Below are 13,918 nucleotides of genomic sequence, written 5' to 3' on the forward strand. Positions count from 1 at the left end.
TTCTAAAGCCACACTGCCCAGTCCTTGGCTGCTGCTGGCACACAAATACAAAAGCCAAATCTGGAGTAACAGTTACAGGACAATTTCCTTTTAGCTTCTGTGTGAAACAGGGTAATTCATGGACCTATCAGAAAAAGCTTAGTAGCTCATTATTTTAAGATACTTCATCTTTTATAGAAATATAATGTATATATGGTATAGCCTTGATACAGATCTCACTTGGGTGAATGGAAAGATCTGCTGTGAGTTCAGGGAGCTTTGAATTGGGCTCTCTACCATCCCTCTCCTCCTACTCCATCTACAGAATCCTGCTTAGATTTCCTTAACATCCCCACACACAAATGAAAAGACAGGTTCTTCTATTATTATTATTCTTACCCATGTGATTCCTTCCATCTAATTCATTACCTTTTTGAGACAGATGACAAGCAGATTAGGACCAGGCTGTATTTTTTAGAAGAGTTTGTTGTTTTTTATGTGCAGCTCATGAACAGAAAATAGTTCATTTGGGAATTCAGGCTTAAAAACCCCAACAAATCAAAACAATTGTGAGCAGAATTCTACAGCTGCAGAGTTTAAATGTGGGCAGATGGCCATGGAAACTGTTTCTTTCCCTGTTCTCCTTAAATGGGGCTCTTACTTGCCGCAGTAACACTTCTTAAGTGTTGCCCCAAGGAAGTGCAAGCTTACATCCTAGCAAATGCCTTGGTACTTATAACACTGAGGAAATCTGTGCAGTTTCTGTGCATGTACACTTTAAATGTGATTTTTTTTTTCCTATTTTGTTTTTACTATTACCTCAAGGCCTTTTTTACCCACTCCTGTGTTTTCCTGCAGAATCTGTTACTGTAGTACCTAAGGGGTCTTCCCAGATAAATTACATCTTTTTGCAACAGTCTGTAGTGGAATTGATATTTTTTTTCTTTCTTATAAAGATGACTTTCTGGGAGATATTTAAGCAAATTCCAGCTCTGCAGGGGACATGCTGTACACGGAGAAAACCAGTGCTATTCTATCCTCACAGTGCTTTCAGTGTAACGCTGTAGTGTGGTGTGCAAAAGCCATTCAGCCCCGAATAACTGGAACAAGAGATAAGGAAAAACATGGATGCGTTGCAGACTGCCATAACACTGCTCCAGGATCAGACAAAGGGCCGCCAGCATAGTAGTGCTGCCGACAGTCCACCAACACATGGATAACAGAAAATCTGAGAGAGTACCAATACTAGATTGAAGTGAATACTATTTTTAAGAATAGTCAAACAACTTAGTAGACAAAGTTTTATGGAAAAAAACTTTGGATGGCAGAACTTCTCTCGTCTGTTAGACATCATGGTATTTCAATATTTAATACTAAGTAAATTGTTCACATTCAAAAATATTATGGACTGATTAATCTGCATGATCCCAAAGATACAATAGTGCAGTATTCTGCACTTATAAAAACACAGCAATTTTTGTTATATTAATAAAAAAATGTAAATAAACCTGGCTATAGTTATATGGTGTGACTGTAGAAGACAAAGCTGTTTTTTCAGCTGTGCCATGACTAAGAAGTTACAAGTCACTTCATCATTTTTTCCCCTCAACTGTATTATAAAACAAGAAATTTGTTTTGATGATCACAAGAATGGCTAAGGGGGAATAATAAACCAAATAATAATATTGAAATAAACCAAATAATAATATTGAATCACTCTTCCCTGAAAACTATAACCCTTTTTTTTCAGTTCATTGCCATTCCCATATCCTAAATCATTCTCCCTAGCCACAGTACAATAGGTTTCATCAGAATTTTTTTCAGTGGTGTGTGAAATTATATCTAAACAAAGAGCTGACTTTGTTGCTGTACAGTGAATCCTGGATGTATTAGAATCCAAAGAAAGTTAAATTATTGTATAAGTTAAATAAAGTCAGAGTATATTAAGAAAGATGGTTTTTACAATGTTTCCAATGTAGGCATCTAGGCTTCACTTCTTTCTGCCCTTCCCCAGCATTCTGAAATTATCATGAAGTTTTCTACCAGTGTCAGTGAGCTCAGGGTGAGGAGCTCTCTCTCCCTCTGTCTCATGACATTGGTGGGAGTTTTATGTAGGAAGTTAGTGCCTCTTCATTTTCCTGGCCCTGACTGATTTATCAGAAGTGATGTTTCGGGAAGTTAGAAAAAGGCAGGACTGGTTCAATACCTGCACTTCTCTAAGCTACCTCTCCAGAAGCTTTTTAATGTATTTAGCATGATTTCAAATACCTTTGCAAATAGATATAGATAAAGCTAATAGGTGTATATATATACAGCTAATGTTCACAGGAAATTCTGGGCTGAAGACATATATAGTAAATAGTCTGCAGGTGCTTCTCAACCATGAATCCTACCAACAAAGACTACAGAGGTATCTCCTCCATCGCAACTGAATGAGGTGAGTTTTTAAAGAAAAAAAAATATTGCTAAATGAAAACTAATATATATAATACTTAAACTATGCTCTAAATATTTTCATTAAAATAAATACTGTAGTTTATAGAATACCAAATGACCTTTTTCCCATTGCGGAACTGCTCATACACAACAGCCCTGTAATACGAACAGCCCTATGTTTAATTCTGTGGGTGTTTGTGAAGATGTGAGTGGGCATGCAAACAGAAAATGCAGGAGGCAGAGCAATGTTCTACATCCCAGACTGTACCTGTTCTCTGTGCACATCTGCGTTGGAAAGTGGCTGATTGCCCTGTCCGTTTCAGGTTGCTGGTGAAAGGAGGAACAGAAGGGCCTCACCTTAGTAAGCTCTGGCCATGACTACCTGCAGTAGCTGCTGAGATACTGGAAGAAGCCTGAAGCACTGACTTTCTACTTGGCTGAACTACAACTGGCCAGTAACATCTCAAACTCTGTGATGAAGTTGCCTGTTAGGCAGACTCGGTTGCTCAGTAATGTTGGTGCAGGGTTTGCAGAACAGTAAGGGAAGAAATAAAGCAGATTTGCTGTGTGCAAGACAAAGTACTGGGAAAGTATGGGGGCAATACTGCACTAGTCCCTTCTTGAGACTCTCTTTTGATCGCTCTGAGTATGAAGCAGTTTCTGGCTCTGTCTGTGACTACACACATAGCCCTTCGGTACTGAGGGTCCTGCGAGGACCTCTCTTCAGGCTGGCTGCCGTGGTCACATGGGCATCCCCGTAAACAAAGGGGAAGCACATCCTGCTTTTTACCCCGGAGCATATGCAGAGTATGCATTGCACGGGGGAACTGGGGCATACTGTGGTATGAACTCCACCAGGTTACCTGGAGGCAGGTATGCTGTCAGAGTTGGGCAGCCCCAGGTGAGGGTAATAGCAGTTCCTAGATTGTCTGGACTGCACAAAGGGTGGAGAAAAGATGGCCTTTAATGGGCCAGTTAGACTTGAAGTGTCTCCCCAGCATCCTGGCTGATGTGCTATCTGACATTCCCAGATGCACTACAATGCCAAGGCAAGGAAACCACCTCAAGGACACAGTTGCACGTACAGTAACAAGACAGTAAAGACCCACATTGATTTAAAGATATCTTATATGGGTAGAGTCCACTTTTGTCTTTCTTTTACACTACACAGTACACAGACTTCTTTACAGTAGGTGATTATCACTTTAACACCTGTAAAGTTTAGAGTATGCAACTTCTACATCTATGCAAGATTCAAACCTCTCTAGGCAGAGCTGGATGGGGAGTGGTTGTGAGGGAAGACAGATTGGTGAGTCCATGAGCTGGCTGCCACAGGACGCAGCTGCACACGGTGAGCTGAGAGCTGTGTTCTGTTAGTATTCCTGCACCTGCTTCCATAGGAGTGAATGACAACACACCAACTGACTTCCGTACCGCACAAGAAAACACTAAAATCCCTGTTGCTGTAAACAAAAATCAAGAGACTGGAATTCCAGTTGTCTTGAATCTACCCCTTCCCTGCCCTGGAGAGGCTGGATACCAGAATAAAATGGCAGGGGAAGGCAGATAGATCAGAATTCAACCTTGGGGGTTTACCTCAGCTGAAAGCTGCTCTCTGTACCAGGAGAAATCACAGCAGATGCGTGAAGCCAGAATGTCAAATACTGAATAGGAGACAGACTACAAGTGAAGATTCTGTCATCATAAATAGGTAATCAGTAACAAGATCTACTTGCTACTTACTGTTTCTTTAGAAAAGAAGTTACTGATATTTATCTAAGAAGATAGGGCCCAGGAGTACATGGAAGTATCCCAGCTAAGAGGTAAGGAGACCACATAATGTTGGTATATAAGCAAATACGTTCTGTTCTCCAAGGTTGGTGATTACAAAAGATTTATATTCAAAATAGCAGAGATTCAAAATAGTGCATTTGGGTTGACACGGAAAATGTCTACTCACTCCCTGTCTCCCTTGTGGAGAGCTTTGGGGTTTATTTTTACTGATACATGTTTAAACACAGTTTTGATCAGATCTGGGCCAGAGGAGAGACTTTAGTAACTTTTATATGGAACTTTGTATTTGTTACATTTATATGCAACTTTTACATACGTGTTGTCCTAGCAGTGTTTATAGCCCACGTCAAAGCAAGGAAAGCAAAGCTCAAATGTCCTTTCTTGTAGGAGTTCTGGAACAGCAAAAACCTTTTAGTAATGTTTTTCTGTATGTGCAATTACTCTAATTGCTTCCATCATTAAGTGCACCTCAGACTATGTTATTAGACCAGGAACAGTTTGGTAAAGAGTACTTTAAAACTCATTTACTTACTTATGCATATATCCATCTGCGTTCCCTGTTAAGTTCATCTGCATAACAGTCTGAAATTCTGTCTCATTGCAGCAGTATTTAAATACTGTGTTGTTATGGTGACAGCAAAAGATGTAAGATTTATTGTCAGAAAGACGGGGGCAGTGAAAACCAAAGTGGTAGCGACCTTTGTAGTCCGTATATGGCTCGCAGACCCGAAAATGTGCGGACAGCACTGTAAAACAAAGAACAATATTGGCTTTGTGAGTCACTTGCGTTATCTGTATGTTATGAACTACAGTTTTTCATTGGTTAAGCTTAAAGAATTGTTTAATTTCTGAAAAACATTGATATTTGAGAACTTTCAAGATCATAACATTTAGTACTACAAGATTGCAATATTTAGCCTCTTGTTGTATTTTGACTTTTATTGTTACTATGTTTCTGATTGTTCTTATTATTGTTTTTAAAGGAAGAGAAGAAATGCCCTCCATGCCAAGAAGCAAAAAAATATTTAGGGAAACATTTTCATACTGCTGTTCTAAATATATGGATATCCATAAACACCCAACAATGTTCATGTTTGATTCTCCTGGGATGACTTCATAAAAACAAAAACACTATGTAAAAACTGCGATGAAAGTTTGATGACACTTGATTTACAGTCACTGTTCTTGACAGAAAATACCTTCTCTACTGTAAAGGTCATTCTTCGATAAGGATTATTCTGCCAGAAATAGTACTTAAAAAACCACATAACAGATCTGAACAACTTTGAATCTGTGAATAGATAGAACTAACAGAAATACAGCTACTCCCGTGAGTTCTTAAATTTCTCCTGTATTAAATTCTCATGTAAAGTGTTTATTACATCGCTGAGAACAATTTTAACAGGAATATGTCACACAGATTTCACCTTCCGACTTCCTGGTTGATCTAAAAAGCTGTCTTGTCAGAGACAATATTTTGTTCCGCATACTGCCAACATTTTAACTGATTTATAGTTTGTGTGACGGTAGGTCTTACGGCACCATGTAAGATTACCTGCACTGTACAGACCCCAACAAAGGCCTTAACTCTAAGGAAAGTGAAACGTGTAAGTCAAGAGTCTGAATACTCTTAGCAGTGAAATGTTGTTACTCTGATTAGAGAACAGTGACACACCAGTGCTGTGGGTAGCTGCACTTCATAAGGTTATACCAATTAATAGAGGATCTTCACTTTAGACTGACAGAATTAACCCTGTAACTTGGTGTGTGATTTTTGCATCAGTTTACCAGTACAAGAGGTTCCAGATAACAACCTGCATGGATTTAGCTTAACTGTGTCGTTTCTCTCTGCACAGTCCCTATTGATCTGTAATTGCATCTGTTCACCTTATCCATCTAATCCTCATTTCTGTCTATGTTGCTTAAAAAAGCCTATTCCTAATACTTCTGTTTCTCAGTTTTATAAAACGTATTAATTTCAGGAATCTCTCACTCTCTTTCTGTAGGTCTAGTCACATTTTAAGGATCGTGCCAGTGGAGATTACTTCTTTATTTGTGTGTATAGAGAGAGCTTAAAACAAAAAGCGGAGTACTAATCTGAAAACAAGATAACTTGTACTGCCCTCTGAATGAAGGAAAACCATTCTAAACATTTTACACATATATATATACACATACACACACACACACACATATGCTCTGGCACCTGCACACATGTATATCTATCGCTTTAACAAAAGAGGAAAGCCTTTTGTAGATTAATTCAGTCAGGAGCGGAAAGTGCTAGAAGAATGCTATTTCTAAGGGAACATAGATATTGAGAAAACTAATTATGTATCCCTTCTTGCCCCGCCCGGGAACACTGTGTGTTCCAAATCTGAGGACACTAGAATCAGTAAAGAAATTGTCTTTCTTTATAGACTCAGGTTTTCAAAACCCTCTGTAACTCTTGCAACAAATCTGCATGTTCAAATTCTGAGCCAAAATCCACAAAGCATGTACTTGCATGAACAGATATTTCTTTGATCAAGTACTTACTTCCCTGCACACAGCCCCCCCCACCCCCACCTTAATTAACATAGCAATAATGAAAGTGTTTCAGGATTGATTTAAGTTTTGAAAAAACTCGATAGTTGCAGTTGGAAGGGATCTCTGGAGTTCATCTGGTCCAACCCCTCTGCTCAAGCAGGGCCACCTAAAGCCTAGAACCATGTCCAAACGGCTTTTGAATATCTCCACGGATGGAAACTCTACAACCACCCTGGGCAACTGGTGGCAGTGCTGTCACCTGCACAATGGAAAAGTGTTTTTTGACATTCGCAGGGAACCTTCTCCATGTCAGTTTGTGCCCACTGCCTCTGGTCCTGTCACTGGGCACCACCCAAAAGAGCCTGTCTCAGCCTTCTTTACATCCCCCATTCAGGTATTTATGTACATTGATGAGCTCTCTCTGCGCCTTCTCTTCCTTAGACTGAACAGTCCCAGCTCTCTCAGCCTGTCCTCGTAGGAGGGATGCTCCAGTCGCATCCATCATTCAGTGGCCCTTTCCTGAACTCTCTCCAGGAGCTCCACCTCTCTTGTACTAGGAAGCCCAGAACTAGACACAGCACTCCAGGTGTGGCCTCACCAGTGCTGAGTAGAGGGGAAGGATCACCTCCCTCAACCTGCTGGCACCACTCCTACTAATGGAGCCACAAAGACAAGAGCTTTCCAGCCAGCTGGCACCCAGCATACACTGGTGCCTGAAGTTCCTCCCCAGGAAGGTACCGGACTTAGCACTTCCCCATGTTGAACTTTATAAGGTTCCTGTCAGCCCACGTCTCCAGCCTGCCCAGGTCCCTCTGGATAGCAGCACAACCCTGTGGCCTATCAGCCGTTTCCTCCAACCTCTGTAGCAACAGGAAACTTGCTGAGGTTGCACTCTGTCCCACCATCATTTTAGTTTTAACTACATATAATTTGTTTTTGGAAAAGTTAAATCTAGAAAATAATGTAAGAGATGTGTGGCATGGGAGAAGTTCACAAACTAAATAGAACTTCTAACTAAGCATTTGATCTCTAACAAGAACAGGAGCTTGATTCAGTTACTTAAATACAGGTGTCCAATGCCAGCTAAGATTTCCCTAAGCTGTTCTGTCTGGTCTCCAGCTTTCAGTGGAGGAGATGCAGGTCTCTTCGAAGTCTGGTGCATGCATGGATGATCTAAGTGTTTTGTAGATGTTTGGTATCAGCTTACAAGGGTGCATTACATGTGTTAATTACAATGCGGGTAGTTCCACCAGTTATCATTACTAGGAAAAAAAGTGAGTCTGTGCCTGATGCCAACAAACAGAAAGTAAGGTCTTATAATTTGACCTAATAAATGCAAGTGAAGGGGTAGCCTTCATAGTGTAGCACTGCACTTCCAATAGTGATGTTTATCCACGGTATTATTATTTCCAGTATCCAGCAGAAGAGCACCCATCGAACCCTTCTCTGATAACTGGCCAGCTTCACACACTTCAAAGGAAGATACGTATGTGCTCTCTTGGAAAAGCTGTGCAGTAAACTCTCTGGGAAGAAAAATGTCTTTCCATTCCTCTCCTTTAGGGGTTGCTTATATCCTGAATGTTTGTGGGTTTTTTCTCCCCACCTTGTCCAGTGTTGTCCCTCTCCAGCTGAAGGATAACTTTCAAGGAACCTACAGATTTCTTATCAGAATCAGATGGCTTAATGCATGTACTGCTTCAGTTACAGCTGTAGAGAAAATAACCGATCTGAACCCATCAGTGTGACAGTTCTCACTTCTTAGCCATGTTGACTTACTCCTTAGTTGGAATATCTGCACTTTGATTATATCATCCGCTCCTAGGAAACCTTTTCTTCTTTCATACCTACAAAGCCTCAGAGTGCAACACAAATGTTGTTTATCATGCATTATCAACAGAATCTTTTTTTTTTTTTTTTCCCCAAAATGTAGTTATAATGCCTTTTATGGCTAAAGATTTATTAACTTACTTTTCCTTTTAAATGTTTCATCATTACAACTACTTACACATTAGTAATTTTTGAAGCCTCCAGTATAGATGATGGTTTCAAGCTTGGGACACTGTAATGGCATTTATTGCCAGAACTAGCTTTGCACATAACAGGATAGCAAAAATGACATTTTTCTTATGTTATTACTACAACTTAGCTTAGGTGAATTACACCCATGTTAAGCTACCACAAGAACAGCAGCCTTGCAAGGTTTTACCCAACTTGTATATAAATCTAATGCATGTTGTAAGAATTAAAACTAGTTCTTTATGTGTCATAAGCAATTGAATACTTCCAGGCGTGCTCTGAGGGAGACATGGCATTGTGAGAACGCACTACAGGGCTATAGGACCCTAAGAAGTTTAGCTTGCTCGTCACTGCAGAGTGGTTTAACAGTACGTGTGAAAGTGTCCCCTGATCCTAGATGGGCCCTTTGCCCATTTTCAAAGGAAAACAAACCCCAAATTTCTTTGGGGATGAAAACTGAGGGAAGGATGACTACAGAATGAAGGGAAAATGAAGATAACAATCAGGCTAGATGTACCTGCTTTGTCAGGGGGGGTTGGACTAGATGATCTCTAGAGGTCCCTTCCAACCCCTACAGTTCTGTGATTCTGTGTTACAGGAGGAGTGATGTCTGTAATAAAATGTAGTCCTAAACAAATCCTTAAATAGTAAAATGTGTGTCACTGATTTAAATAAATGCACAAATAAGAGCATAACATGATGCCTGAATTACAATCTGAATTTGGTAGTCAGCGTGCGGTGGGTTAACCCTGGTAGGCAGCAAAGCACCACACAGCTGCTTGCTCACTCCCCCTCCCAGTGGGATGGTTGAGAGAATCAGAAGGGCAAAGCGAGAAAATCCGTGGCTTATGATAATTTCATAAATGAATAAGAAAAAAAACTCACAACAACAACAACAAAACCCACAACCCGCAAACGATGCTAAAGCAATCACTCACTACCAGCAGACTGATGTCCAGCCAGTCCCCAAGCAATTTTTGGATAAACTCCCACCCCAGGTTTATTACTGATGTGCTGTTACATGGTACAGAGCATCGCTTTGGCCGGGTGGGGTCAGCTGTGCCCGCTGTGTCCCCTGCCAGGCTCTCACCCGCCCCGGCCTCCACGCTGGGTGCACAGTGAGAAGCAGAAGTGGCCCTGACCCTGCGGAAAGGCTGCTCAGCAACGGCTGAAATACTGGTGTGTTACCAACACTTTTGGTCACTCATCTAAAAGACAGCACCATAGAGGCTGCTGTGAAGAAAATTAACCCTGTCCCAGTCAGGCCCAGTACACAGTGAAAAAACTTCATCAATTTATTGTAATCTGCGTAATTTTATTTGCTGTCTTTGGTTCTCTGAGAATTTGAGATCCAGAAAACAAAGCGCGAATTTTTTTAAAAAAATATTTTTCCTGAAAACTTGCTTTGCTTAAATTTTGAGGATTAAAGAGCCTTATTTCTACAGAAATAGTTCAAAAAAAGTATTGTACCTGAAAGGCTCTTAAGTTGTCTATTCCAAAGATGACAGCTGTTTCTGGAGTTGCACATGCAAATTCTCATACTATTTTTGAAAAGTATTAGCTCCTATCTCTATTCCTACTAATTTTGAGAGGAGAATAGTCTGTCATGCTTCAAATGACTGATTTAAGCTTATCTGAAGATTTATCTACTCTCCTTTAGGAAGTAAACAGCCAGCTTACATAAAACTGTTACTTCCCTATCTGTCCACAATTAGAGACCTGTGAAATGATTAAATTTTTAATTTAGCTACTAAATTTTTAAAGCCCCAAGGCTTTCAGAATGGCTGGTCTTTATAAGCTTTCCATACGGACCCACAGAAATATTCACATGCATGCATTTTAGTTAGCACAATGCCAGTCATTTGAAATCCTCTGATAATTTTGCTATATGGATGTTAATTTTCTCCTTCAAAGAAAAAATACTGTAATGTGCAAATAATCTGTCAGGTTTTGCTTGTTAATATAAGCCTTGCTGTCATCCCTGATTTTATAAATGTGTTTCAATTCATTAAATGAATATAAGTATCAACATTACTCCAGAGCAAATCAAAGAGTTAGTGGTCAGAAAGGGTATTCTTCTGGCATGACTGCAAGCTGCTCCTCCCTTTATTATGCATTCCTTGTGTGGACAGTATAATTAGTGAGTGTTCACAAATCCTAAAATTGTATGCCATTGTCATCTTGATATAAAATCAGTCTGAAGTGTGAGTATTCTCAATCCAATTCCATCCTCTATTTAAATGGAGCCATAGCCTACCTGCTCTGAACTGAAGTCTTTCTTTTCAGCCTTATTTGTCCCTGCCCTGAGAGCATTTTGCCCATGTTAGGTGACTGCATGTCCTTCCTAACCACACACCTAAAGCTGCCAACCTTTGTCCTCACTCTGAGCCATCACCTTGGTATCTGACCACACCTCTGCTCCACTGCCGCTGTTGCTGCTTCTCTCCTTTTCTGACACAAGGAAGACCGTGCTCTGAGGATTTTTCTGTCACTCACACTCCTACTTTCATTTTTCATTCTGCCTGTGGAGCCAGTGAAAGTTACACTTCCAATTGTTAAGTGCAGTTTTCAACCATGCATACAGATTTTAGAAATTTAGTACTAAGATTGTGAATCTTAGTATATCAAAGTCTTGGAAGTAAAGCATGATCCTTCAGACAGGAGTCTGTAAATCCAGAGAACTCAAAAGGAGTCTTGCCATTAGATTTTCATTTCAGCTCAGTTTAAAGATGATGTTCACACCATTCCAGAGAGAGCACCCGCCTTTTTTTCCCCATCATTCTCACAGCATAAAGCCATTAGTTTTCCTTTATGGAAGCTGACCTGTCTTGGACAAAAAAAATGACATTCATGCTTGCTGCAAAATAATAAATAATAAATTTCATCCTGTGAAGTGTGTGTGAGTTAGCAGTGACCAAAACACACTTCTACAGATGTCAGTAGTACAATTACCCATGGAGCAGAGTTAGGCTGGCATGAAAGGCTTGTGATGATTTCAGATTAAGCCTGTACCCTACGTGCTAATAACAGATGTGAGATAACAAAAAACTAACAGTCAAGAAGCAACAAGAAGATAAGGTACATATTTACAAAGACAATAGTTTGTGATGTTAACAGATAAATTATGTAAGAAGTAAAAGCTATATGTAATTAGTTTCAAATAAAAACATCGTACTTCAGAGGCAGTACTTTTCTTCTAAGAGAAAAAAAAACTACACTAGGTTTATGTCTGGGTTTGTGGGAGTAGGTGTGTATGTATACCAGTGGCTGACTACTTCTGTTTGCACACACGGTGTAATCACAGTGTTCCATTCAACTAGAACACAGGTATTTATATCATCTTGAGAAAAATGGTTGGAGAAGTAATCTCTCAGGGGGAGTCTAGTAGAATTCCCCTATAAAAAGTGGTAAAGGTATAAAAATGTAGTAAAGTTCAACAGAAGAGACTGGAGCAGCTAGAGAAGTTTTGTGACATTTGATCACTGTGATACATTCACTGAAGTCCTGAATAATTGGCTTCATTCCTGCCCCAAGTAAATAGCTTTCTGAACTGACTTCAACCTGGAAAACAACAGAGGCAGCTACAGCCCCTCTGCTTCTAGTACATAGGAGGAGGGCAGTTGGATAACTAGGGATGCAGCGCCATGCATAGGGACATCAGTGGAAGGACGCTAAAGGAAAACGGTTTAAGATTAGGCAGAGTAGTCTAGTTGGTAATATTCTAACACTGTTAGCAAAAGAGCTGTGTCAGTTATATCTGGTAATGAACTATCGTTAGCCAGAATCAACCTGAACACTTGCAAACAAGCAATGAGACTGTGGGGAACAAAATGCACGCTTGAACTAACTGATGAGGATCTAGCACTGCATATTACAGGCATTCCGCTGACAGACTAGTAACCATGCTTACTGGAGCACAAGGATACTCTAAGATACACAATGACCACTAAAGTTTTAAGTATGGTGGTTAGGGGTGTGATGTAGTATACGGGAATAAGCAGCAGTGCTGCATAAAAAATCTTCTTGGATTAACAAGTGCTTCAAGAAAGGAGGATAAAAGAGGTTGTACTGAGAGTTTAAAACTCACATGATCAAATCTATTTCAACTAAGAACCTTTTAAATTATTTTTTTAAATATTCATTTCATAATTACAGAAAACCTTAATGTCATAAACTCCTGAAGAACAAATGCAACTAATAATCATAGCATTAGAATAATTTTCAGTCTAACAACTGACATTGCTGCCCAAATCCTTTCTGTGTGCCAGCAGGAAACATCTAGGGCAGAGATCTACCAAGCATCAGGAGAAAAACCTCTGGAACCTCCCCCTGGTCCATGATGTTAAGCATTTTTCTTTTAAATATATATAAGACAAGTTACATTGTATCTAACATATTCATTTCAAGAATAGTTGAAGCTCCGAGTTCAATCCTTCACATGCTTACATACCCTGTGTGCACTTACAAAAACACACAACTGGAACTTGACTTCCTCTGCTTCCAATGGATGGTTATTTAGCAGAACGGTTGGATTGTACAGTGGTGGAGAGCCTGCTTTTTTCTTTTAGATGAGCTGAAAACCTAGCATATCAAAACAGTAGCTTTGTTTCTTTTAAATTTTCAGCCTGCTTTACCATGTCAGTGTCCCATCACCTTTTCTTAAACTGAATTTTCAATTGCATTTCAAATTCCAGCTTCCAGTTCTTAAACATAAAGAGGCTTTATTTATTTATTAGTCAATTAACAATCCATTTGATCTTGTTTGTTTTGTAGGAACCCAGTGTTAAATTGCAACTTATTTTTCCCTGTGGCATACATCACCGAAAGATAAATTCAATGTATAAAAGTTACCTGCTGACAAGAGCAATGAAAGCAGAACCATCAGCACATTCAAGGACTGTTGACCACAACTTGTCATCGTCGGCTTTCATTGGTCCATTAGAGAATTACCTGTTTGACAAGATGCAACATCATGGTTAAGTGTCTGTTTCATCTTGCTTTCATTGTCCAAACTTTTACTTCCCCACTTTTACTACCCCATTTGGTAAAATGAGATGGCTTCACACAATAAGAAAAAAAAAATGTACTTTTTCCTGGACTTAGAAGTGAAATAAATTATCCTTTCTAGGATTTTGTTAAAATTCCCCTCTCCTTTCACCATGAA

General features: G+C 39.7%; 1 protein-coding gene across 1 annotated transcript in view; it reads right to left on the reverse strand.

Annotated features, from left to right (window-relative positions):
- Window positions 1-13,672, reverse strand: part of SHISAL1 (shisa like 1) — a gene marked incomplete at its 3' end in the record, with an annotated part of 17,024 nt that extends 3,352 nt beyond the window's left edge. The window contains exons 1-2 of the mRNA XM_010173547.1: window positions 13,606-13,672; window positions 4,742-4,955 (exon numbers count right to left, since the gene is read on the reverse strand). Of these exons, the coding sequence (XP_010171849.1) occupies window positions 4,742-4,955; window positions 13,606-13,672 (281 nt within the window). The remainder of the gene's footprint in view (window positions 1-4,741; window positions 4,956-13,605) is intronic.
- Window positions 13,673-13,918: the final 246 nt, after the last annotated feature.

Source organism: Antrostomus carolinensis, unplaced genomic scaffold, assembly GCF_000700745.2.
Source record: "Antrostomus carolinensis isolate BGI_N321 unplaced genomic scaffold, ASM70074v2 scaffold18458, whole genome shotgun sequence".
Lineage (NCBI taxonomy): Eukaryota > Metazoa > Chordata > Aves > Caprimulgiformes > Caprimulgidae > Antrostomus > Antrostomus carolinensis.